Raw genomic sequence first — 24,594 nt, 5'->3', positions numbered from 1 at the left:
GGAACAAGTTAAGCCCAAAGCCCAAAAATAAATAGAAGGAATAATAAAAGTGAAAACAGAAACCAACAAAATAAGAGCGAGGGCGTTTAGACTACTGGTTACGATGGTGGGTGGGGTGCCCACTTCCTATATCAGAGTACCTGGGTTCTGTCCTCAGCTCCAGTTCCTGATTCCTGCTTCTTGCTGGTGCAGGCCCTGGGAGATAGCAGTGATGGCCTACGTGGTCGGGTCTCTGCCATCCATGTGGGGACCTGGCTGCATTTCTGGATCCCAACTTTGGCTGTTGTAGGCATCTGTGGGGTGGATCAATGAAAGGAATTTCCTCTCTCTCAAGTAATTTTTTTTTTTGACAGGCAGAGTAGATAGTGAGAGACAGAGAGAAAGGTCTTCCTTTTGCCGTTGGTTCACCCTCCAATGGCCGCTGCGGCCGGCACATCATGCTGATCCGAAGCCAGGAGCCAGGTGCTTCTCCTGGTCTCCCATGTGGGTGCAGAGCCCAAGCACTTGGGCCATCCTCCACTGCCTTCCCGGGCCATAACAGAGAGCTGGCCTGGAAGAGGGGCAACCGGGATAGAATCCGGTGCCCCAACCAGGACTAGAACCCGGTGTGCCGGCGCCACAAGGCGGAGGATTAGCCTGTTAAGCCACGGTGCCGGCCAGCAAGTAAATTTTTAAGAGTATTTTTTAATCAATGAAATAAGTAATGGCCAAAACAATAGAGGGAAAATAGGTAAGCCAAAAACTTGTTTACTTTCAAAGAAGAGATAAAATCGATAGACCTTAATCTATGTTGTTCAAAAGAGAGAGAAAACTTAATGAGGGACATCACTGTCGATCTTACAATGAAAGGATATAATTAAATATTACAGGTGCCCATACATTTGACAATGTACATAAAGAAGACAAGTTTCTTGAAAGATATATGTAGCCAAAAGTGACTCAAAAAAGAAATAGAGAACATTAATGTTTCTTTCTGCCATCATTAGTGAAACCCATCAAATATTTAAGAAAGGAAAACCTACCATTTTAGGAATATTATCCTGATACCAATAATCAGACAAAGACAATAAGAGTCTAAGATCCCTTATAATCAAACTATAAGGAGATTACTATAGTAAAATATGAAAACTATAGTGCATTATGACCAAGAGTGGTTTATCCCAGGAATGTTATGTTGGTTTCATATTTGAGAACCAATCTGCTTTATTTACCATGTTAACATTTTTAAAAAAGATTTTATTTATTTATTTGAGAGGTAGAGTTGCAGAAGTGAGAGGGAGAGACAGAGAGGGAGGTCTTCTATCCACTGGTTCACTGCCCAAATGGCTGCAACGGCCGGAGCTGCACTGATCCAAAGCCAGGAGCCAGGAGCTTCTTCCGGGTCTCCCATGTGGGTGCAGGGGCCCAAGCACTTGGGCCATCTTCTACTGCTTTCCCAGGCCATAGCAGAGAGGATTGGAAGAGGAGCAGCTGGGACCAAAAGCGGCGCCCATGTGGGATGCCGACCCGCAGGGAAGGATTAACCTGCACCACAGCGCTGGCCCCCACCATATTAACATTTTAGAGGAGGAAAAACCATATAAAATGCTCCTCACCTTATGATGGAATTGTGTCCTGATAAACCCATTGCAGTAGAAAATCTCTTATCTCAGAAATACTTTTAGTATACACCCAACCTGTCAAACATCATAGCTAAGCTTAGACTACCTTTTTTGTAAAAGATTTATTTTTTATTTGAAAGGCAAAGTTACAGAGAGAGATGGACACACACACACACACATACACACACGCACACATACAGAGAAAGAGAAAGAGAGAGAAAGAGAGAGAGAGATATTGAGAGAATATTGCATCTCCTGGTTCACTCTCTAAATGGCCACAATGGCCAGGGCTGGGCCAGTTCAATGCCAGGAGCCAAGAGCTTCATCTTGGTCTCCCACATAGGTGCAGGGACCTGATCACTTGAATCATCTTCAGCTGTTCTCCCAGGCACGCTATCAGGGAGCTGGATCAGAAGTGGAGCAGCCAGGACTCGAACAGGTGCTCATATGGGATGCCAGCACAGTAGGTTGTGGCCTAACCAACTGTGCCACAGCACTGGCCCCTAGATTACCTTAAACCTACTCGGAACACTTACATTATCCTAAAGTTGGGCAACATCATCTAAACCAAGGTCTGTTTTATAATAAACCGTCGAATATGTCACATACACACACAGATGGGCACTTTGTAGTGAGAGCACAAAACACAGCACCTTAACTCCAGCAACGTGGCGCAGCGCAGAGTACTGGCTGTTTCTCTTTCCTGAGAGCCTGGCGGGAGCTTTCCTGCCACTGCTGGCCAGCATCACAAGACAGTATCTCACCACAGCACAGGTCAACTTCGAAATGTGCAATACGATGTCTACTGAATGTCTATTGCCTTTGCACCATTATAAAGTGAAAAAGTCATATGTCAAACCATCCTAAGCTGGGAACATGACGTCATCATGTCAGTGGGTGACGCTTGATTGATGGAGAGCAGTCAGTGAGTCAGGACCTCTGGCCATCACTGTTGTCAACCTGCAGCCTCTGGGGCTTCCACTGAAGACGAGATCCCATGAGGCTGTACCTCGGGTACTTCCCTGGGTCCTTTAGATGAAGGAGGTACCTGCCCCAGCGTGTGGACCCCTTTGCCTTCAGTGCCTCTTCCTAGGCTTCCTCTCTGTGCTGGGGTTTGGCTGAGAACATTTTCAGTAAAGCTTTTCTTCCTAGTGGTTGTTATGGACAGTAACTCATTTTAAAGGGACATTTTTTTAAAATGACACTGAAAGGAAAGTGTTCAAAAGGCGGAAGAGAGCAAAAGCTGAGCTCTCCAGCTGTGATGGTTTGAAATCTGGTAAAGAAGAAGATGAGCATGGGTGGGGAGACATCTGTGTGGAGGGAGAGCTGCAAGCATCACTTTGCCCCGCAAGGTACTTGTGCCCACGGGTGGCTGAACAATGAAGGGAAATCATGACCGTCCTTTTAGGGAAGGAAGTGGTCTCAAACTGCACCGATGTCCTGTTGCTGCTGTAACTTACTGCCACAGACCCAGTGGCTTAAAGTAGCACTAATGTATTATCCTGCGGTTGTGAAAGTCAGAAGTCCAACATGAGCCTCACTGGTCTAAAGTCGAGGTATCAGCGAGGTACCTTCCTCTTGGAGGACCTAGGGAGAGTCCATGTCCTGGCCTGTTCTGGCTCCTGGAGGCCGTCTCCTTACACCGCACGCGGCCCCTTCCAGCTTCCAGCCAGCGATGGCCGGCTGGGTCTTTCTCAGGCTGCATCATGCTGATGGCTTGCCTTTTCCCACGCTGTTGCCTGCCTCTCCCTCCCCTGCAAGGTCCCCTGTGCACCCACAGGGCCCCTTCTCCCTGATAAGGACCCGAGTGACGCCATGGGGCCCACCTGCATCATCGAGGATTATCCCCTCCACCCTTCTGGAGATCACGCAGTGAGTCACATCTGCAAAGCCCGCTTTGCCATTTGAGGTCATTCATTCACAGTCACAGAGATGAGGAGGTGGACATCTTTGGGGGCCACTTCTCTACCCCTTGCCTAGTCCATTACAGAATTTTCAACAGAACTGTAATAAAGGATTACAAAGACAAGAGACACGGGACACATTTTGGGTATGTGAATACTAAGAAAATAACATGGAATATGATCCTAGAGGGGTGCACCAAAAGAGGGGCAGAGTTAAGCACAGTGCCCACTTTGGGGTGGGGCGAAAGTGCCAAGTCAGATGCCGATGCAAGCCACGAGGCGCATAAATGGACCGGCAGAAAAGCAGAGCAGGGCAGGTGCAGGTGAGGCTTTCAAAGGGAGGACGGAGTGGTGGATGTGCAGGTTGTGGATGTGTTTGTGATGCTGGGGTGTGGGCCCTTTTGGGTGACTGCGGTAGCCTTGAGGTCCACCCTGGATGCAGCATGGGACTGCTGTCCCCTGGCGTGCCACTCCCCCACCGTGCCATTCACTGTGGCGTCCATCACAGGACCCTGCTTTGCCTCGCAGGTATGCCGGGGACCTCCTGGATGAGGACATCTTCCAGGGGAAGGAGCTCGTCAACAGTCGCTCCCTGCAGGCACTGGTGGCAGGGCTGAAGGCCTACAGCACCTGGGAGAACATCAGCTGTCTACAGGACTGCCGAGAGTGCACCGGCGGCATGGTGAGCCCCCAAGGCCTGGCAGGCCCGCCGGGTCCCCCACAGGCCCCCAGGGGGTCCCTGCTACACAGCACACTTTAGGGGAGCATTGTGTAGCTGGTGGAGACAGGTGGCCATCCGACTGCTCCTGGGTCTCTGGCACCTCACTTCTTGGCCTTGCTGTCTAGCGTGTCGCCCTCATACCATGCTGTGAGGGTTGATAGAGACCACATTAGTACAGTGCCCGGTCTGCAGTGCCTGGCTCATGGACGCTTGGAAGTTATCATTGACCTTGGCAGTGGTGGTTGACGTATGGGAAAGGACTACTGAGGGTTCCCGCGATCAAAGCTCTGCCCTGCTGTTTTAATCCCCTGGGGATGGGGGGACACAGGAAATGACCCCCGTGAGTCCCCACAGATGGGAAGGAGCGAGAGGGCAGAGTGTGTGGAGACTGGTATGACCCCAGCCCCAGGCCTCAGACTGGGTTATGTAGGCAGGGGTACAAGGTGTGAGGAAGCCTCATATTAACCTTTGGGGAAGGAAGTGAGGCTCCGAGGGCAGCTGGGACCTGTGTTCCATTCCCATTTTCCTGAGGGGAGGCACCTGCAGGTTGCAAGGAGTCTCTCTCCTTGTGGGGGCCCAGAGGGGTGGGAAGGTGGACCTAAGCAGGGTTTCTGAGGACCGGACACAGAGACATCAGCTGCCCTGGAATCTGGGATTCAGCCCAAAAGGCACCCCCACAGCCATGCCCCCCCAGGGATCCCCCACTTTATCCCAGTGTGGGCAGATGAGGCAGCTACTGGGGCCTCCGATTACCTCCCAGAGAATGGGGGAAGGAGGGAGGCCTTACTGGGCTTTGATCTGGATTTCATGGCCAACTCCATTGAGTATTTGCCTAAAAACAGCAGCCCTGTAGCTGAATGGGAGCTTGAAGAGGTTTAGCTTCAGGTGAGGAAGAGGTCAAGAGCAAGTCAGGGGCAGCTGGGGAAAAGTGAGAGGCAGGATGAGTTTCCAGGAAGCCTGACACCCGCCCTCTGTCCCAGCCAGGGCTCCCATGCGGAGGTGAGAGGGGAGGGGTCAGGAGGGGCTCGCCCTTCCCAACACGAGCTGCTGCCGGACCTGGGGACCTTGTGCACGTGAGCCATGGTGTCTGCTCAGCTGAAAGCCAGTGTGACCGTGTCCCTGAAGGTGCCTAAGTACAGCTGTGTCTACCATGGTGATGGTGGTGAATGTTTGCTTTGTTCCCGCGGGGATGTTGTGTGGAATCCACAAAGGAAAGGCAGAGAATGGAGAATAAGGTGGCAGCTGGCCCTGGGGCGCAGCTGGGCAGAAGACCAGGTCCTCTGGGCAGCTGTGGCAATGGCTCCTCACTGTCTTTCTTAGCAGCCTGTTAGGTCAGGTAGCCCCTGCCAGGCTGCTGGTCTCCACCTGCAGCACCAGGGAGGTGACTGCCCCTGCAGCCAGCAGATGGGCAGCAGCTGAGAACAGAACCACAGATTCCAAGGCAGAGTAAGAAGGTTTGGTCAGCAGGGGAGAGGCAAGAGTTGAAGTGAGCCCCCAGCTTCCAGAGGGAAGAGTGGACACTGCTGGAGGCACCAAGCCAGCTAGATCTGCTCACCCCTGATGGGTGGCTCCACCTGAGGGTCCACTCTGAACCATCTGTGGTCCTCCAGCCTGGTCTTCCTCCCTGAGCTCATTCCCTTGGTGCATGCCATGGGCTGCGTGTCCAGTGGCCTCACGCTCCTAGGCTCTTACAGCCTCCCTTCAGAGAGGGTCTAGGTCCTCATGACCCCCCAGTCCTCAGTCCTGGCCCCAGTGTGCATTCTGGGGGGCCGTGTTTGCTCTCAGTCCATCCTGAACCCAGGCAGGGCTGCCCCAGATGCTCGACCTCACCCAGTGGCCAGAGCTCCTGCCCAGCCAACCTGGTCTTTTCTCCCTGGGACCACCCTGAGCAATAAACCCATGATCCTCTCTTTACATTCAATAATTTGCTACAACAGCTCTGTGTGTCCAGGGACACATATTTACCAGTTACTATACATAATGTTTTAGAGGGTACAAATGAGCAGCTGGATGAACAGGTGCATAGACTGAGTCTAGAACATAGGAGCTTCCGTCCCTATAGAGTTGGGGTGTGCTCTCCCACTCCTCTCAGCATATGGATCAGTTCACCAACTTCGAAACTCTCAAACTCATGTATCTTAGGGATTTTCTGAAAACTTCATAGGCATGATTGATTATTTTACAAATGAGTATACTGAGGCTGGACAGGAGGGCGGTGAGGGCAGGGCCCATGTCTGCAGCCAGCTGACTCTAGTGTCGGGTATTTTGAAGCAACCCTGGACTGAGTGATGAGAGATTCACCTGCAGACTGCCAGAGAGGTAGTTTAATGGACGGATGGACTGCTCAATGGAGTGAATGAATGTATCCATTTTTCTCTTTTGAAATGTATTTAATTATTGCAAAAGTTTATTTAATGAAAAATTTAGTATAAAAAATGCACATGACCCAATTTAGCATCTTGGTAGAACAGGTTCTTTGGCAAGGGGACCTGGGTTTCTCAAGGCTTCTGTGTGATGGTACTGTTTCCTCACACAGCCTCCACTCCAGTGCTGTTCTGTTGTGCCCTGCTTGCCCTCCCACACATTCATTTGTCACACGATTCATAAAGGGGTGTTCCCTGGACACGTCTGCTGCCACCGTTTAATTTCAACAACTTCTTGTCCATAAATTGTTGCAGTGTGGGAGGGTGTGCGTTGCCAACGGCGCCTGTTCAAAGAACTCAGAGGTTCCTTATATGTGCGTTTTAGTTGACACAGTCATACATATTTGTGGGGTACAGTGTGACATCTTGGGTCGTGTGCACAGTGTGAGAGATCAGATCAGGGTAACTGGTGCATCGTCACCTTAGACATTTATCCTGTCTTCCTGTTGGGCGCATTTAAAATCCTCTCTACTAGTGCCCTTGAATTACACAATCAATTGTTGTCAACCACAGTTACCCTACTGGGCTTTAGAGAATTAGAAGTTATTCCCCCTGCCCAATCTACCCCTGGACCCGTTCACTCTCCTCTGATGAAATACTCTGTGCATCCATTTTTCTTTGGAATTTGGGATTAATCCACAAAAGTTGGCCCCATTGTTCTCTTATTGCTTTATTATTACAGTTTTACTCCAAAGACTTTGTTTTAAATGTACGACTTCGTTACTTCTGTGGGGGAAGAAATACTGTGGTGTTGTCCATAGCAGCTTGTAGCTGGATGAAGTGTAGCGTCTATCCGTAGGAGTCGATGGACGGAGGTGCTGGTTGATGGAGTCAGTAGGTGAATGTGTGTGTCCAGTCCTCCTTTTTTGAAAAGAAGAATAGGCTACCCGTATCCAGGGCACGGACATTGGCACTAGAATCTTCATAGGTCTGTGTCAACAGCTCAGTTGTTGGGAACAAATCCTGTTGTCGCTGTGTCTAGTTCAGGAGACAGGGACTTGAGGATAGGGTAGGAAATTATTGAACAATTTACCAAGACCTCATCTGAATTTCATCTGAATTTCATGCTCAACTCCTAAGCTATTGGTTTTTGCCTGTACTCTAACAGTACAAGCCTGGGAAATCCTGTTTCTCTCAACTGCTAGCTTGGATGTTTCTTGTTGTTGCCTAAAGTGGCCATCATCTGTGTTGGAGAAAGCAGATCTGAAATCACATTTATTGTATTATTTCTTCCAATTACAAAAGTAATGCATATCCTTTGTAGAGATTCTTGAAAATACAGAAGAACGTAACTATATCCCATAATTATACTTCTCAGAGACAATTGCTTGCACTTTTTGCACTTTATTCTTCCTGTGTGCTCTGTATGTCTGTGTAACATTTGTAACCTCCTCTTTCCTCCTAGAGCTGAGATGGATACTTTTTCTTATCACACTTTCATAGTAAAGCTTTTTTAAGATTTTTTATTTGAAAGACAGTTACAGAGAAGAGGGAGAGATAAGGAGAGAGAGAGAGAGACAGAGAGAGAGACAGAGATAGAGAAATAGAGAATCTCCCATTCGCTGGTTCACTTCCCAAATGGCCACAGTGGCCAGGGCTGGGGCAAGTCAAACCTGGAGCCAGGAACTCCATCCAGATTGCCCATGTCTGTGCAAGGGCCCACACACTTGAGCCATTTTCTGCTTTCCCGGGCACATTAGCAGGAAGCTGGATTGGAAGTGGAGCAGCCAGGACTCGAACTGGCGTCCATATGGGATGGCAGCACTGCAGGGAGCAGCTTAACCCTCTGTGCTACAACACCCCCCCCCCCGCAGTGAGTTTTAAATAGATCATGTACAATAAGTAATTCAACCAATCTTTCAGGTCATATTAATGTCTCTCATGACTATAAACGACACTATAGAAAACTTTCTAGGACTAACCTTTTTTGCATACCTACGATTGTTTTCTTACGATCAAGTATTTAAATGATATTGGTATTTTCAACAAGGTTATACCAACTTCCACTCCCACCAGCAGTCAAACGCGGAACGCTGAATAGTTTCTGGATCAGTAGTTTTTTAGTTCTTTTGACCATGACTTAAAGAAAAAGCTACGCTTCTCATTATATCCCAGTATTTACAAACACACATAAATGAACTTAAATAGAGACATTTCATGACAGTGCTAGCCCTGTTAATATGATGTGTTCTAGTAGTTTCTTCTTGTTTTGTATCATTTTCAGAAAAGCTTGTCATGTTGCATTCAACTGATTTCGTGACCTGCGGGTGTGTCACAGCCCGCTGTTCCATAAACAGCCCAGACTCATTGATCAAACGGAAAGGGTTTGCTATGGATACCTGAGAGCTACAGGCCAGCAAAGTTTGTCTCTGATAAAAAGAAGCTGGAGTTTCGGGTGAATACATTAGCCATCCCTGGTTAGGGGGTGAGTTATGTGCGGACCAACGCTTCTGATAATTCCATGGTCAGGGGGAATGTTACTGCTTTACCCTTTTGGGACTGAAGCCTTTGTATTTGAAAATGGGAGAGATGACGGCCTGCAAATGTAAGCACTGATGCTTACAAAAAGGGGTCAGTTCTTCCCCCCTCGCTTGGCTGTTTTGGATCTGGGGAGGAAGGAATGTGTGTGGCAGACACTTTTGTCTGGTCTAGGAGAGAGTTCCTTGCCCCAGCACCTTCACCCTGGAAGCCCTTGCAGTCTGAGACCTTCTCCACACATTTAGCTTCCACAGCATATGGCGATCGAGTTTAGAAAACATTACCACCCTGGGTCGGGAAGTCAGGAGGAAGACTGAGGTCTGCTGCTGCCCCAGGGCTCTGGGCCGTTCTTGCTTCCTTTGGGTGCTGAATGGTGTAGGAGTCATATTTTGTTGCAGTGAAGTCAATAATGGAGCCCACAAGCAGAAACGAAGCTTTGGAACCAGATCCTCAGTTGGTCTTTTCACCCCTTTTGTTTCCAAGCTCTAATTTTTCTATCTCTGCCTTTCCAGCCCCACCTGTCACCTTTCTCTGCATGGAGCCTAGGATAAATGAGATTTCATACTAAAAAGGAAATAGTTACAAAATCTGATCATTAAGTGAAGAATAGTGGTTGGGACATTCATAATTCATGGCAACATTTCATAGCTGGAAGGACTGCTGGTTAAGCATCATTAAAGTATCGCTAAGGTCTCTTAATGTGCAGAACAGGGTGCATGTTCCCTGTGCCGTCGGCCAGGAAGTGTGCAGAGAGAGCCCCATGCTGTGCCTGGAAGTGCAGGGCCCTGTGATGGCAGTCACAGGAGTGCTGAGGGCTCTGACCAAGGAGGGACAGGCTGCAGACACGGCCTCCTGGGTGACACTCCTCACTCGTGGCCAGAGATGGGCACTCAGCAGGTTGCAAGACACTGACGTCAGGTAGTGAAGGGCAGTACTTTCATTTAATTCCTTTTTCTTTAACCGATAAAAGCATGCTTCAAAAGGTTCATGGAAAATGGAATAGAAATATTATTTTGTTTTGATGCAAAAAACTTGAAGTCTTGGTGGCTGGCATGGTGCAGCAGGTAAAGCTGCCTCCTGCAAGGTTGGCATCCCATATGAATGCTGGCAAGAGTCCTGGCTGCTCCACTTCCAATCCAGCTTCCTGCTAATGCCCCTGGGAGAGCAACAAACATGGCCGGTGCTCTGGCCCCTGCCACGCACGTGGGAGACCCAGCTGGAGTTTCTGTCTCCTGGGTGTGGCATGGCCCCACCCCAGCTGTTGCGGCCATTTGGGGGAGTGAACCGGTAGATGGAAAATTTGTCTCTAACTCTTCCTTTCAAATACATAAATAAATAAGTCTTTAAAAATTGAAAACTATGTATAGGTTGTTCATAATATGCATGCTCCATGAGTTGTTGAAAACTTCTCTTGCATAAAAATTATACATGTTTATGCAGTACTGTGTAATGTTTTCATACATGTATTCATTGTATGATGTTTACATTAAGGTGACTATATCTCCTCCTTTAGCATTTATTTATGATGATAACATTCAAAAGCCCTTTCTTTTAGCTTTTTAGAAATGCGTGCAGTACTCATATCTTATCTTTATAGTCACCATGTTGTGCACTTCTCTCTCCTGCCTAATGGTAATCCTTCTCTTCCCACGAGGACAGTGGTCTCAGAGAGAGGAGAAAAGCCAAGTGGGCCCTGGGATTGCCCCGGTTTTCTTAACTGGGACAGAGCCTAGGGACTCCCTGAGTCGAGCACATGAGAGTCTATGGAAACCAACGAGGTAGCATCCAGAGGAGAGAGGAGCAGACAGAGAGAACTGGATGGAGACAGGGCTCCGAAGTGTGCAGCAGGTCCTCCTTGCATAGTCAGTTGATATTGACTGGTGCATGTGTGCAAGGGGATGACGTGGGGCTGAGGAAGGAATCTCCTGGGAGGACTAGAGGGAGCTGTGTCCAGTGTTCACACCGGAGCAGGAGCAGAGCCTTCCCCCGCCAGCCGGTCTGAAATACCTCAATATCCACGGCCCCAGGACAGAAGAGATGTGTATATACAAAAGAACACAGCAACCATGACAGAGGATGTCTCACTGGAAACAAGGCAAGGAAGAAGACGTTGGGGTGCCTGTAAAGACAAGAAATCAATCAAAAATTCTAGATCCACAGAAGTACAATAAGGACAGCTTCAGAATTTCAAAAGTAGGAATGGCTGGTGCTGCGGCTCAATAGGCTAATCCTACGCCTGTGGCTCTGGCACGCTGGGTTCTAGTCCCGGTCGGGGCGCCAGATTCTGTCCTGGTTGCCCCTCTTCCAGGCCAGCTCTCTGCTGTGGCCAGGGAGTGCAGAGGAGGATGGCCCAAGTGCTTGGGCCCTGCACCCCATGGGAGACCAGGAGAAGTACCTGGCTCCTGCCTTCGGATCAGCGCGGTGCACTGGCCGCGGTGCACTGGCCGCAGTGGCCATTGGAGGGTGAACCAATGAAAAAAAGGAAGACCTTTCTCTCTGTCTCTCTCTCTCTCTCACCTGTCTAACTCTGTCTGTAAAAAAAAAAAAAAGTATTTATTTACTTATTCCTTTGAAAGATCAACAGAGAGAGAGACAGACAGACAGATGTCGCCCATTGCTAGTTCACTTCTCAAATGGCCACAACAGCCAGGGCTAGGCAGGCTAAAGCCAGAAGCTGGGAACACCATCCTGGTCTCCCACATGGGTGACAGGGGCCCAGGCATTCTAGCAAGAAGCCAGATGGGAAGCAGAGCAGCCAGTATTCAAACCAGTCCTCTAACAGGGGATGCCAGTGCCATGAGTGGCAGCTTAACCTTCTGCACCACAATGCCAGCACCCTTTAGTTTTTCATATAGTAAAAGTCAATCGGCAATGAATCATTCCTACTTTTTTTTTTTTTTTTTTTGATAGGCAGAGTGGACAGTGAGAGAGGCGGAGGATTAGCTAGTGAGCCGTGGCGCCGGCTTTAAATACTTTTTTTTTTAAATTTTATTTAATGAACATAAATTTCCAAAGTACAGCTTATGGATTACAATAGCTTCCCCCCCCCCCCATAACTTCCCTCCCACCCACAACACTCTCCTCTCTCACCCCCTCTCCTCTTCCATTCACATCAAGATTGATTTTCAATTATCTTTATATACAGAAGATCAATTTAGCATATATTAAGTAAAGATTTCAACAGTTTGCACCCACACAGAAACACAAAGTGTAAAATACTATTTGAGGGCCGGCGCCGCGGCTCACTAGGCTAATCCTCCGCCTTGCGGTGCCGGCACGCCGGGTTCTAGTCCCGGTCGGGGCACTGATCCTGTCCCGGTTGCCCCTCTTCCAGGCCAGCTCTCTGCTGTGGCTAGGGAGTGCAGTGGAGGATGGCCCAAGTCCTTGGGTCCTGCACCCCATGGGAGACCAGGAGAAGCACCTGGCTCCTGCCATCGGAATAGCGCGGTGCGCCGGCTGCAGCGCGCTACCGCGGCAGCCATTGGAGGGTGAACCAACGGCAAAAGGAAGACCTTTCTCTCTGTCTCTCTCTCACTGTCCACTCTGCCTGTCAAAAAAAAAAAAAAAAGAAAAAAGAAGAAAAAATACTATTTGAGTACTAGTTATAGCATTAATTAAACACCTAAGAATAATTGTGTATTAATTACAGAGTTCAACCAATAGTTTTAAGTAGAACATAAAAAATACTAAAAGGGTAAAGTATCAAGTTCTTTTTTTGTTTGTTATATATATATATTTTTAATTTAATAAATGTGAATTTACAAAGTGCAACTTTTGTATTGTTGTGGCTTCCCTCCCCCGCCCCGCCAACCTCCCTCCCTCCCGTGGCCCTCCCCTCTCCCACTCCCTCTCCCATCCCACCTTCATCGAGTTTTATTTTCGATTACCTTCATATACTGAAGATCAACTTAGTATATACTAAGCAAGGATTTCAACAGGCTGCACTCACACAACCGCACAAGGTATAGGGTATTGTTCGACTAGTAGTGTTCTTAAGTTTCATGGTAAAACACATTAAGGACAGAGATCCTACATGGGGAGCATGTACCCAGTGACTCCCGTTGTAGATTTAACAATTGGCACTCTTATTTGTGATGTCAGCAATCACCCGAGACTCTTGCTATGAGCTGTCTAGGCTATGGAAGCCCCTTGAGTTCACCGACTCTGAACTTGTTTAGTCAAGGCCGTGTCACAGTGGAGGTTCCTTCCTCCCTTCAGAGAAAGGCGCCTCTCTCCTTGATGGCCTGTTCCTTCTGCTGGGGTCTTGTTCACCAGGATCTTTCATTTAGATTGTTTTTTTGTCATCGTGTCATGGCTTTCCATGCCTGTGAGACTCTCATGGACCTTTTAGCCAGATCTGAATGTCCCAAGGGTTGATTCTGAGGCAGGAGTGCTGTTTTGGGAGTTTGCCCTTCTATGAGTCTGCTGTGTGTCTTTTTTTTAAAAAAAGATTAATTTATTTGAAGGTAGAGTTATATATATATATATATAGAGAGAGAGAGAGAGAGAGAGAGAGAGATCCTCCATCTACTGGTTCATTCCCCAAATGGCCACAACAGCTGGGCCTGAGCCAGGCTGAAGCCAGAAGACAAGAACTCCATCTGGATCTCCCATGTGGGTTGCAAGGGCCCAAGTACTTGGGCTATCTTATGCTGTTTTCCCAGGCCCATCATCAGGGAGCTGGGTTGGAAGTGGAGCAGCCGGGACTTAAAGCACTCATACAGAATGCCAATGATGCAGGCAGAGACTTAACCCACTGTGCCGCAACAAAACCTTTTTTTTTTTTTTTAAAGAAACACTAAAGAGCCGGCACCGTGGCTCAATAGGCTAATCCTCCGCCTTGCGGTGCAGGCACACCGGGTTCTAGTCCCGGTCGGGGCGCCAGATTCTGTCCCAGTTGCCCCTCTTCCAGGCCAGCTCTCTGCTGTGGCCCGGGAGTGTAGTGGAGGATGGTCCAAGTGCTTGGGCCCTGCACCCCATGGGAGACCAGGAGAAGCGCCTGGCTCCTGGCTTCGGCTGCAGCGTGCCGGCCGCAGCGGCCATTGGAGGGTGAACCAATGGTAAAGGAAGACCTTTCTCTCTGTCTTTCTCTCTCACTGTCCACTCTGCCTGTCAAAATAAATAAATAAATAAAAATAAATAAATACTAAAGAAGGTCTTCAGGCAGAAGGAAAATGATACCAAAGAGAAATATGGACTTGCATAAGGAATAAAAAACACCACAAACAGTATCTATATGAGTAAATATGTGTTTTTCTTGGTATTTAAGCATCTTTGAGAGATAATTGACTATTTAAACAGAAAAATAACCATGTAATGTGAGGTTTATAACACATGCAAAACCAAAACATGTGACAAAAATAGCAGAAAGTCCATGAGGGAGAAAAGGAAGTACTATTTTAATATTCTTACATTGTATGCGAAACCGTATGGTATCACTTGAAAGTAGATAGTGATAATTAAAGGTTTATAACCCTTATAGCCTCTAAGGCTATCCGTTAAATAATACAACAAAGAAATATACCCAAACAAAATCAAATCATAACAATGCTAACTAACCCAAATGAAGGCAGGAAAGAGGAACTACGGAAGAATAAAGAGATTGTTCAGGGGCCGACTTTGAACCCCGGGCAGCCTGACTGCAGAGCCCAAGCTCTGTGTGCAGAGGGCTCTCCATTGGCCTCTGCCCTCTGCTCCAGCTGCCTTCTCCTTCCTGGGACGAGCACAGCTGGAACCTAACGTGTGACTTTGCATCCGTGGGAACTCGGGCAGCTCCCTCACTTTGCAGATGTCCATAGATGCATCTGGGTGAGCTGCCTGGTGGTTAGTGTTAGTTAGACGGAGCCTCCCTGTGGTGGTAGAGGTTGGTGGGCAGGACCAGACAGACCCTTCTCTTCCCGCGAGACCCTTGGAGATAATCCCCTGCTATTTCCTCCCATCGTATGGTTGAGGGAAATGCAGTGGCATTTGGTTAAGTGACTTATCCCATATCTCTGTGTTAAGTCAGGGAGGAGCTGGCTTTGCACCCGAGTCAGCAAACCCAGCAACGGCCTTGGCCTGCAGCTGTGTGGCGTTCCCAGTGGCCAGAGCCCTACACTTACCTGTGCTCGCATTCTGGTTTCTAAACAGTGTGTGTACGTGGAGGATCAAACGGCCTCATTTGGGCAGGATGCAAACCTTCGCTTGTCCAGTGGGGTTGTGCTTTTGCAGCTCTCTGTTGGCCTCTGAGAGTGCAGCTTGGCTGTGTTTGAGTAGCTCAGGCCTGGGTCACTTCTCTTTGTTTCCTGCCATCTTTCCTTAAGGATTGATGGAATAATCAACCGCTTTCTAAAGACTGTTGGTGTTTAACTCTACATACGCATTGCCTCTTCCTTGTATTCAAGCCATCCTCAATTGGCTTTCTAAACTCATTTGAGAGTAATGCAGGGACAGCTACCTGGATCTTACATTCCTGTCTTAGGCGGAGAGAGGACATCAGAGCAGTGGGAGAGGTGCCTTGTTACGGAGGCTGGGCCGCTGGGCGTGGGAAGACTCACGGGCAGGGCTCTGTGATCTTAGCTGGACATTACTGCTGAGTGTCTTGGTGTTCTTATCTATGAAACCCTTGTACAGTTACATATCACTGAATGGCCGCATATATTCTGAGAAGTGTGTCATCAGGCATTCTACTGTGTACCCATCACAGGACGCGCTCCTACGGATGAATGGTTATAATGTCATTTGTGATACAATCTTAGGGCATGGCCATGGGAGATGCAGTCTGTGGCCGACTGAGCCATCGGGAGGTGACACATGACTGTAAGTGATGGGCACTTGATAAAAACTTGATTCTCTTCCCCGCCCCATTTTGCCGGCTGTAGTGACAGATTACACTGGGGGATAATGACTCTCTCCTTCCCTCCACCGCCTCCCCATCATGATCCATTAGACAAACGAGCTGCCTGCCTGGCTGGGGTCCTGTGGTTGCAGCTTTGGACCATGGAGGCAAGTCGCAGTCTCACAAAATGTAGGCTCCAAAATCTTGGAGCCTGGACCCAATACAAAGTTCCCATCCCTCCTCTGCTGGGATATGGCTGTATGTGGAGCCCCAGCTGCTGGCCTTGACCTTGCAAAGCCAGACTTCACATGGACATTCCACAATAATCCCTCGTCCCTGTGCAACCTGGACCTGGATGCTCGTGGTCAGAGCCTGTGCCCTCCGTGTGGCCCTCTTGATACCAACAGCAGAAGGTGCCACTCTTCTCACTGTGCCCTCGGGGTCTCCACAGCAGGGTGTTATGTCCCCCACCTTGCCCCCATCAGTAGACAGCTGCTCATTTCTGTCCCTGGCTGCTTCGTTTCTCCTGGGTGTGTTCCCAAATCCCACACAGAGGAGCAGAGCTGACCGGAGTGGAGTGAAGCAATGTCTGCCCAGCCCTGGAGCAGGCTGAAGTCTCAGAAGAGATCTGTGATCCAGCATGATGATAAGGTTATCAGCAAACACACACTGACCTTCCTTTCAAGTAAGGCACGGAGCTGCTGTTTGCTGTTTGCAGATGCAAACCAGCTGGACAAGGACCGAGTGATTATATTTAATGATTGCAAAAGAGAGCACAGTGCTTGCAAATTAAAAAAAAAGTGGGGGTGATGCAGAGTCCCCAGCTTATTCTGTGGACTTTGTCACAAGACCAGTTCCTCAGGGAGATTCAACACCACCTCATTTATCTGGCATCAACCAACGCTTGGAACAGAACCAAGGCCTGAAATAAACAAAGTAGAGCTCTGGGAATCCCAAAGAGATGTCACAAGTCCATGTGCTGGACCCCAAGCCCTTGTCCTGCTTCGGAAGGAGCCTGGCCAGCCTGTGCTGGGGTCCTGTTCCTGCTATCGACACACGTGTGGAACCAGGTCTCCCAGGGGGCCTCACAGAAGGCGCCGAGGCTCCCTGGGTGTAGGCAGCTGAGGGCACTCAGGAGTACCTGCTGGTGAGCAGATACAAAGGAATTTTTTTTTGACAGGCAGAGTGGACAGTGAGAGAGAGAGAGAGACAGAGAGAAAGGTCTTCCTTTGCCATTGGTTCACCCTCCAATGGCTGCCGCGGCCTGCACGCTGCGGCCGGCGCACCGCGCTGATCCGTTGGCAGGAGCCAGGTGCTTCTCCTGGTCTCCCATGGGATGCAGGGCCCAAGCACTTGGGCCATCCTCCACTGCACTCCCGGGCCACAGCAGAGAGCTGGCCTGGAAGAGGGGCAACCTTGACAGAATCCGGTGCCCCGACTGGGACTAGAACCCGGGGTGCCGGCGCCGCAAGGCGGAGGATTAGCCTATTGAGCCGGGGCGCTGGCCACAAAGGAATTTTTTAAAAACAAAACAGAAAGGCTCAACAATCACGGAGCATTGGGGGTGGGGGTGGGGGCTTCCCAGTCCTGAGGGTGAATGAAAGCCCACTGGAACACAGAACATTCCAAGCCATGTGGACCAGAGGAGGGGCAATCACTTGAGGGTCACCCCTGTGTCCTGCATGCTGCAGAGTTGCTGTTTCCTGGAACAGACGATGGTGTTTAGATAGCGAGCATTTCACAGCACTGCCTTGGATGTGCATCTTTCAAAACAGAGGAGGAGGTCAGCCTGACTCACATCTACAGCAGAGGCCATTTTGCTCCCCATCCAATTCCTTAAGAAGGAACAGAGCCAGGAAAACTCCTGGCTGGTGCCTGGATCCTGACTCGCGAATGGTGCTGGTGCGGCTGGCTGGGATTGTGAGTGGGGGCAGGGCAGGGGTGAACTGGACTTGACCATACCTAAGGCCGAGTGATTGGCGGGGTGACAGGGAAAAAGAGCGTGGGCATGGTCCGGGAGGGTCCAGGCCTGGACATGGCCACCGAGAAGAGTTTGTCTATGGTCCAGATGTGCTGTGGCCCTCGTACTAGTGACATCATCAGCCAGACTTGCTGCCCGGCCTCCTTGTCATTTTTCTGGGTCACCCACTGATTTCCGACCTACTCTCTCCCTTTCCATTTCATTCTTAGGAGACCCCTTTCAATGCAAAGATTGAGGGCTCTGGGGGAAAACCCCAGACTCTAAGGCTCAGGGTTAAAACCCAGACATCTCCTTAGCTCTGGTGTCACTTTCTGAGCAACACGCAGACACCAACCTGTTGGGCTGTGGGCGTTAGAAAGCCAGTGCAATGAAACCACCTTTGGGTGACGATTGAGTTCTCCATGTTGGAAGAGCCTTGCTCTTGGCGCTGGCACTGTGGCATAGCGTGCAAAGCTGCAGCCTGCAGTGCCGGCATCCCGTATGGGTGGTGGTTCAAGTCCCGGCTGCTCCACTTCCAATCCAGCTCTCTGCTGTGGCCTGGGAAAGCAGCAGAAGATGGCCCAAGTCCTTGGGCCCCTGTACCTGTGTGGGAGACCTGGTAGAAGCTCCAGGCTCCTGGCTTCAGATCAGCGCAGCTCCGGCCGTTGTGGCCAATTGGGAAGTGAACTAGCGGATGGAAGATCTCTCTCTCTGTCTCTCTGTCTCTGTCTCTGTCTCTCTGTCTCTCTCTCTCTCTCTGCCTCTCCTTCTGTCTGTGTAACTCTGACTTTCAAATAGATAAATAAATCTTTAAAAAAATAGAGTCTTGCTCCACGGTGAGAGGAATTAGTTCTTATTTTCCAAAGGAGTTTCCATTTGACTCCCTGACCTCCTCGAAGCCCCAGCTGTTAAGTGCTGAGGCCCCTGTGGGAGTTGCCTCCTCTGATCCCCCACAAATGACCCAGGATCAGGAATTGCTATTCCTGTGGTTTTCCCAGGGAGGCAAGGACTAGACCAGAGGCCAGACCTTGCTTCTCCAGCTGTAGCAAAAGTCCGAGGTGGGCTTTCTAATTCAGACCTTCCGAATCCAAGGCTCCTCTTTTTTTATGGGATAGGGAATGGTAACTTAGTGCCCTGACCCTCTGGGTTCTGCATGAATCAGTGCTCCACACTTAACCCTCATTTAACATCACCACACTTTAAAAACAAGCCTCTGTGTCTTGCTCTTAAACTGTGGTCGCTGGACAAAATCATTCCCTGGCGAGAAAGTCCATGTGTCATCTTTGTGAGTGTCTGATGGTAGTGGGGCCTATCTTGTCAGGCAAATTAGAGTGGGAGAGTAGCAGGCAGTAAAACTGACCCTCATCACCGATAAAGCAAAGAGAGATTGCTGAAACGACCCAAGGAGAGTCCACTTTATTGGCGACTTTCCTTTGAAGGCCTTGGCTCAAACGTCTTAAGGGCATAAACAAGGCGATGATAAATTTAACGTGGAGTGGCTCGCTTCCAGAGCGAGGAGAGAGTAATGCACGGGGCTGGCGGGGATCCAGGGCCAACCGGCCAACTTTCGAATCTACTGTATAGTGTTTATTTTTCTCATTCTACCCTCTCCCGGGCTGGTTCGTAGCTCTGCAGAAGTGCTCACCCCACCTCGCCTCAAGGAGACAAGAAGGAGGGAGAGGAAGCTTTGCATGCACACTTCTGGATTTGTGAGCCTCTTAGTTAAGACGCTTTGGGATGCAAATAAGAGAGCTCCCTTACAAACTCCTTAAGCCAGAGGGGAGCATGACTCTTCCAGGGGACAGGAGGAGGAGAGATGTTCTGGGGTCCAGATTTCCTGAGGACCAGGAACCAGGGAGGGATGTGGGATCCAGGCATCTCTGCTCAGTCTCTCAGTCCCTGGGGACCCAAGTCCCAGCCGTTGGGTGTCACGGTGCCTGGCCGTTCTCCGAGCTCTTCCCTGCGTTGTGACTGCCCTTTGAGCCTGTGGTGTACAAACTGAACATTCCTAAACTACGAATCCAAAATGCTCCAAAAGCCAAAAGTTTTGAAAGCTGACACAAGCCACAAGTGGAAAATTCCACCCCTGACCTCATGTGATGGGTTGTGGTCAAAACACAGGTTTTGTATATATTGTATAAAAATGTCTTTAGACTACGTGTACAAGGTGCATAGGAAACATAACCCAGTTTCATGTTCAGTCCTAGGTCCCATCCCTAAGATACTATGCATATGCAAATATTCCCAAATCTGAAACACTTCTGGTCCCAAGCATTTCAGATAAGGAAAACTCCACCATACAGCATCTCCATTCCAGCACACTGAGATGGTGAATAACAGAACCAGTTCTCTCTGAGTTGAGTCCTTCCCAATCTAGTTCATCCTTGGTTAGGGAACAGGGTCATAAATCATAGAATGTGTGCTGAGGCCCCACTTCTAGTGGTGCTGGAGAAATAGGTGAGCAGGCACATATACGATAGCTTTTAAAATAATCTTTAACCCTTTGTAGCTAGTGTATGGAAATTAATTTAATTTTGCATGTTGACCTTATAGCCAGCAACCTTGTTACATTGTCCTAATTCAATCATCTATTGAAGTTCTTTTGGGTTTCCTATGAAGATAATCATACCATTTGTAACAAATCATAGCTTTGCTTCTCCACTTACAATTATTTGCATTTATTTCTTTGTTTTAATTTATTAAAATGGCAATGATCTCCAGAGCATGGTTAAAAGAAGTGGTTAACAGACACCTGTATTACAGTCTTGACTTTAAGTGGAATATGCTCACTGTTCCATCATTAAGGGTGTTATGTGGTGTGGGTATTTATAGAGATTCTTTATCATGGCCGGCGCCGCGGCTCACTAGGCTAATCCTCCGCCTGCAGCGCCGGTACTCCAGGTTCTAGTCCTGATTGGGGAGCTGGTTCTGTCCCAGTTGCTCCTCTTCCAGTCCAGCTCTCTGCTGTGGCCCGGGAAGGCAGTGGAGGATGGCCCAGGTCCTTGGGCTCTGCACCCGCATGGGAGACTGGGAGGAAGCACCTGGCTCCTGGCTTCAGATTGGCGCAGCTCTACTCCGGCTGCGCCATTTGGGGAGTGAACCAACGGAAGGAAGACCTTTCTCTCTCTCTCTCTCTCTCACTGTCTAACTCTGCTGTCAAATAAATAAGAGAGAGAGAGAGAGAGAGAGAGAGAGAGATTCTTTATCATGTTGAATAAGATCTACTTGGCCCTTGGTTTATGAAGCAGCATGTGTATGTGTGTGTGTGCATGCGTGTGTGTATTTAATACACTACTCATTTTCTTTGCTGGTAATTAGTTCAGAATTTGAGTTAAGTAGATCTGTTTCATCCCTTTCTCCCAATGAACTTGTCTAATTTGTATATCAAAGTTATATCACCCCATTAAATGTCTTGCAGGTGTTCCTTCTTTTTCTATTATCTGGAAGAGTTTGCACAGAATTGAATGATCTATTCCTTTGATATTTTGTACAAATAACTATAAAGCCATATAGGCCTTGTGGTTTCTTCCTAAGAACATTTTTAAATGGTCAATTCTGTTTCTTTAGTGGTTACGGGCTGTTTGGGTTTTCTATTTCTTACTGCATATGTTTTGGCAATTTATGTTTTTATAGTAATTTGTCCATTTCTTCTTCATTTGAAGATTTATTGGCATAAAGTTGACAATGCCCTCTTTGTTTAATCCACGCTGTGTCTGTGGCTTTGCCTCATTGTCATTCTGAATACTTCTTGTTCTCTCTGTCCCCCTTATCTCCCACTTCGTGCTGGTGGGTTTCCCCCCAAAAAAATGAACTGTTGGTTCTGTTGATCATTGCCATTATATATGTTTTTTCTATTTCATTAATTCTAGTCTTTTTTATTTATTTCCTTCCACTTTCTTTGGGTGTGTTCTCATGCTCATTATCTACTATCTTTTTTGTTGTTTTTTTTAAAGATTTATTTATTTATTTATTTATTTGAAAGGCAGAATTGCAGAGAGGCAGAGGTAGAGGCAGAGGCAGAGAGAGAGAGAGAGAGAGAGAGAGAGGAAGAGAGAGAGAGAGAGAGAGAGAGAGAGAGAGAGAGAGGTTTTCTACATGCTGGTTCACTCCCCAAATGGCTGCAATGGCCGGAGCTGGGTTGATTTGAAGCCAGGAGCCAGGAGCTTCTTCCGGGTCTCCCATGCTGGTGCAGGGGCCCAAGGACTTGGGCCATCTTCTGCTGCTTTCCCAGCCATAGCAGAGAGCTGGATAGGAAGTGGAGCAGCCGGGACTCAAACCGTTGCTCATATGGGATGCTGGCACTGCAGGTGGTGGCTTTACCAGCTACACCACAGGGCTGGCCTCCATCTACTATCTTAATTTGGCTATTGTCTTATTAATTTTCTCATTTCTCCTTTTTTGTTGTAAACATTGAAAGCTATACTTTTGTTTTTAAGTGTTGCTTTGGCTATATCAACATGATTTGATGTGTAATATCTTCTGTTCACCGTTCTTAGGTATATTTTAATTTCCATAATGACTCGTTTGATCCATGAATTAATTTTTGATTTCTTAATGTCTGGAATTCAGAAATCATAGTAATAGCCAGCATTTGTTGAGTTCTTATTATATTTCAGGCAATAGTCATCATACTTTTGTTGATTAGCATAAATTCTAACAATTACCCTATGAAGAGGATTATTTTTCTTTTTAATTTTTGTGTGTTTTACTTGGAATCTAGAAAGACAGACAGACAGAAAGCTTCCATCTGCTGATTTATTCCCCAGACTCCTACAACAGCCAAGGCTGGGCCAGACCAAAGCCAGGAGCTTGGAACTCAATCGGTCTCCCACACGAGTGTCAGGGACCCAAGCGGTCGAGCCATCCTCTGCTGCCTCTCCCAGGGTGTGCAGTAGCAGGAAGCTGGAGCAGAAGCGGAAGAGCCAGGACTCAGAGCAGGCACTCCGATGCGGGCCGAGGACGTCCTGGGGCATCTTAACTGCTGTGCCAAACCCCGCCCTGAAGACAGTGCTCTTGTGATCTCAGTGTTACGTAGGTGAACGCCGTGAGCCGCCAGCCGAGGCAGTTATCCCGGTACCACACGGCTCCTGAGTCCGCAGAGCCAACATTCAAGCCCAGGCCAGTTGGTTAGGGAACAGAACCGCGGTGCAGTCCTGCCTTCTTTTCCGTGCTGTTCTTGTTGTTGTTATGATTATGATTATTATATTGTTTTCCCGCTCAACTCCATCACAGTCAGAAACAATGGCCAGTGGGATACGGATGTTTGAAATTTGTTATGACCTACTGTATGGTCTAGACCACAGTCAGTTTCCATGTGTGCCTCAAAGAAGTGTGTGTGCTCTGATATGGTGCAGGGCTTCTGATGTGACCCATGGATCAAACCTATTAATGGCTTGGTATTCTCTGCCTTTACTGAGGTTTTGGTCTGTCTAATCTTTTGATTATTGGGAGATACGTGCTGAAATCTCACAGTGTTGGTGGTAGGTTTGGCCACACTTCAACCTTATGATTTAAAAATTGGATTATTAGATGTTTACCAGTTTAGAGTTGTTTTACCTCCCTATTAAATAGCATATTTGATCCTTAGGTAGTGACCCTCTTTATCTCTAATAAGGCCTTAAAAGGCATCTGTCCAGTGCTAATAGAAGAACTAAAGCTGCCATCTGGTTAGTATTTGCCTGTTGTATATTATAACTTTCAACTTTTATGTGTTATGGTTTTCCATTTGTTTCTTATAAAAACATTTGCTGCTTTTTATGCTTAATTTACCCTGAAAAACTTATATTTAACTGTTTAGTCTATTTATTGTCATTACTGTTATATTTGAATTAATTTCTCTCATTTTACTCTCTTTAAAAGTCTCGGCCGCCCCTCTTCCAGTCCAGCTCTCTGCTGTGGCCCGGGAAGGCAGTGGAGGATGGCCCAGGTCCTTGGGCCCTGCACCTGCATGGGAGACCAGGAGGAAGCACCTGGCTCCTGGCTTCGGATCGGCGCAGCACGCCAGCCATAGCAGCCATTTGGGGGGTGAACCAACAGAAGGAAGACCTTTCTCTCTGTCTCTCTCTCACACTGTCTAACTCTGCCTGTCAAAAAAAAAAATTACTTATTTGAGAGACAGACAGAGGACTCCCATCCTCCGGCTCCCTACTCAAATGCCAGAGCTGGGCTGGGCGGAAGTTGGGAACTGGGAATTTAATCCAGGTCCCCTGTGTGGGTGGCAGCAGCCTGAATACTGGCACCAACATGGATGCTGCCAGGGGCTGCACTAGCAGCAAGCTGAAGTCAAGAGCCAGAGCCCTGCCAGAGCCCGGCCAGAGCCCAGCCAGAGCTGAGAATCAAAGCCATACAAGTTCCTCTTGTATGGAACTTGGTAGGCCAAATGCCCACCCCATCTTGCTTTTTTAAAAAAATTAAAAAAAAATATTTATTTATGTGAAAGTCAAAGTTACACAGATAGAGAAAGAGAGGCAGATATATATATATATATATATATATATATATATAGAGAGAGAGAGAGAGAGAGAGAGAGAGAGAGAGAGAGAGAGAAAGAGAGGTATTCCATCTGCTGGTTCACACCCCAATTGGCTGCAATGGCCGGAGCTGCGCGGATCCAAAGCCAGGAGCCAGGAGCTTCTTCCGCGTCTCCTACGTGGGTGCAGGCCCCCCCATCTTGTTCTTTACTTTCTATTT

General features: G+C 48.2%; 1 protein-coding gene across 1 annotated transcript in view; it reads left to right on the top strand.

Moving 5' to 3' along the window:
* The window catches only part of ACOXL (acyl-CoA oxidase like), a 347,688-nt gene that overhangs the window by 157,891 nt on the left and 165,203 nt on the right, over positions 1–24,594 (top strand). The window contains exon 11 of the mRNA XM_062208877.1: positions 4,034–4,187. Coding sequence (XP_062064861.1) covers positions 4,034–4,187 — 154 coding nt within the window. The remainder of the gene's footprint in view (positions 1–4,033; positions 4,188–24,594) is intronic.

This window comes from Lepus europaeus, chromosome 13, assembly GCF_033115175.1.
Source record: "Lepus europaeus isolate LE1 chromosome 13, mLepTim1.pri, whole genome shotgun sequence".
In the NCBI taxonomy this organism is placed as follows: domain Eukaryota; kingdom Metazoa; phylum Chordata; class Mammalia; order Lagomorpha; family Leporidae; genus Lepus; species Lepus europaeus.
This window is presented reverse-complemented; position numbering and strand designations above follow the sequence as displayed.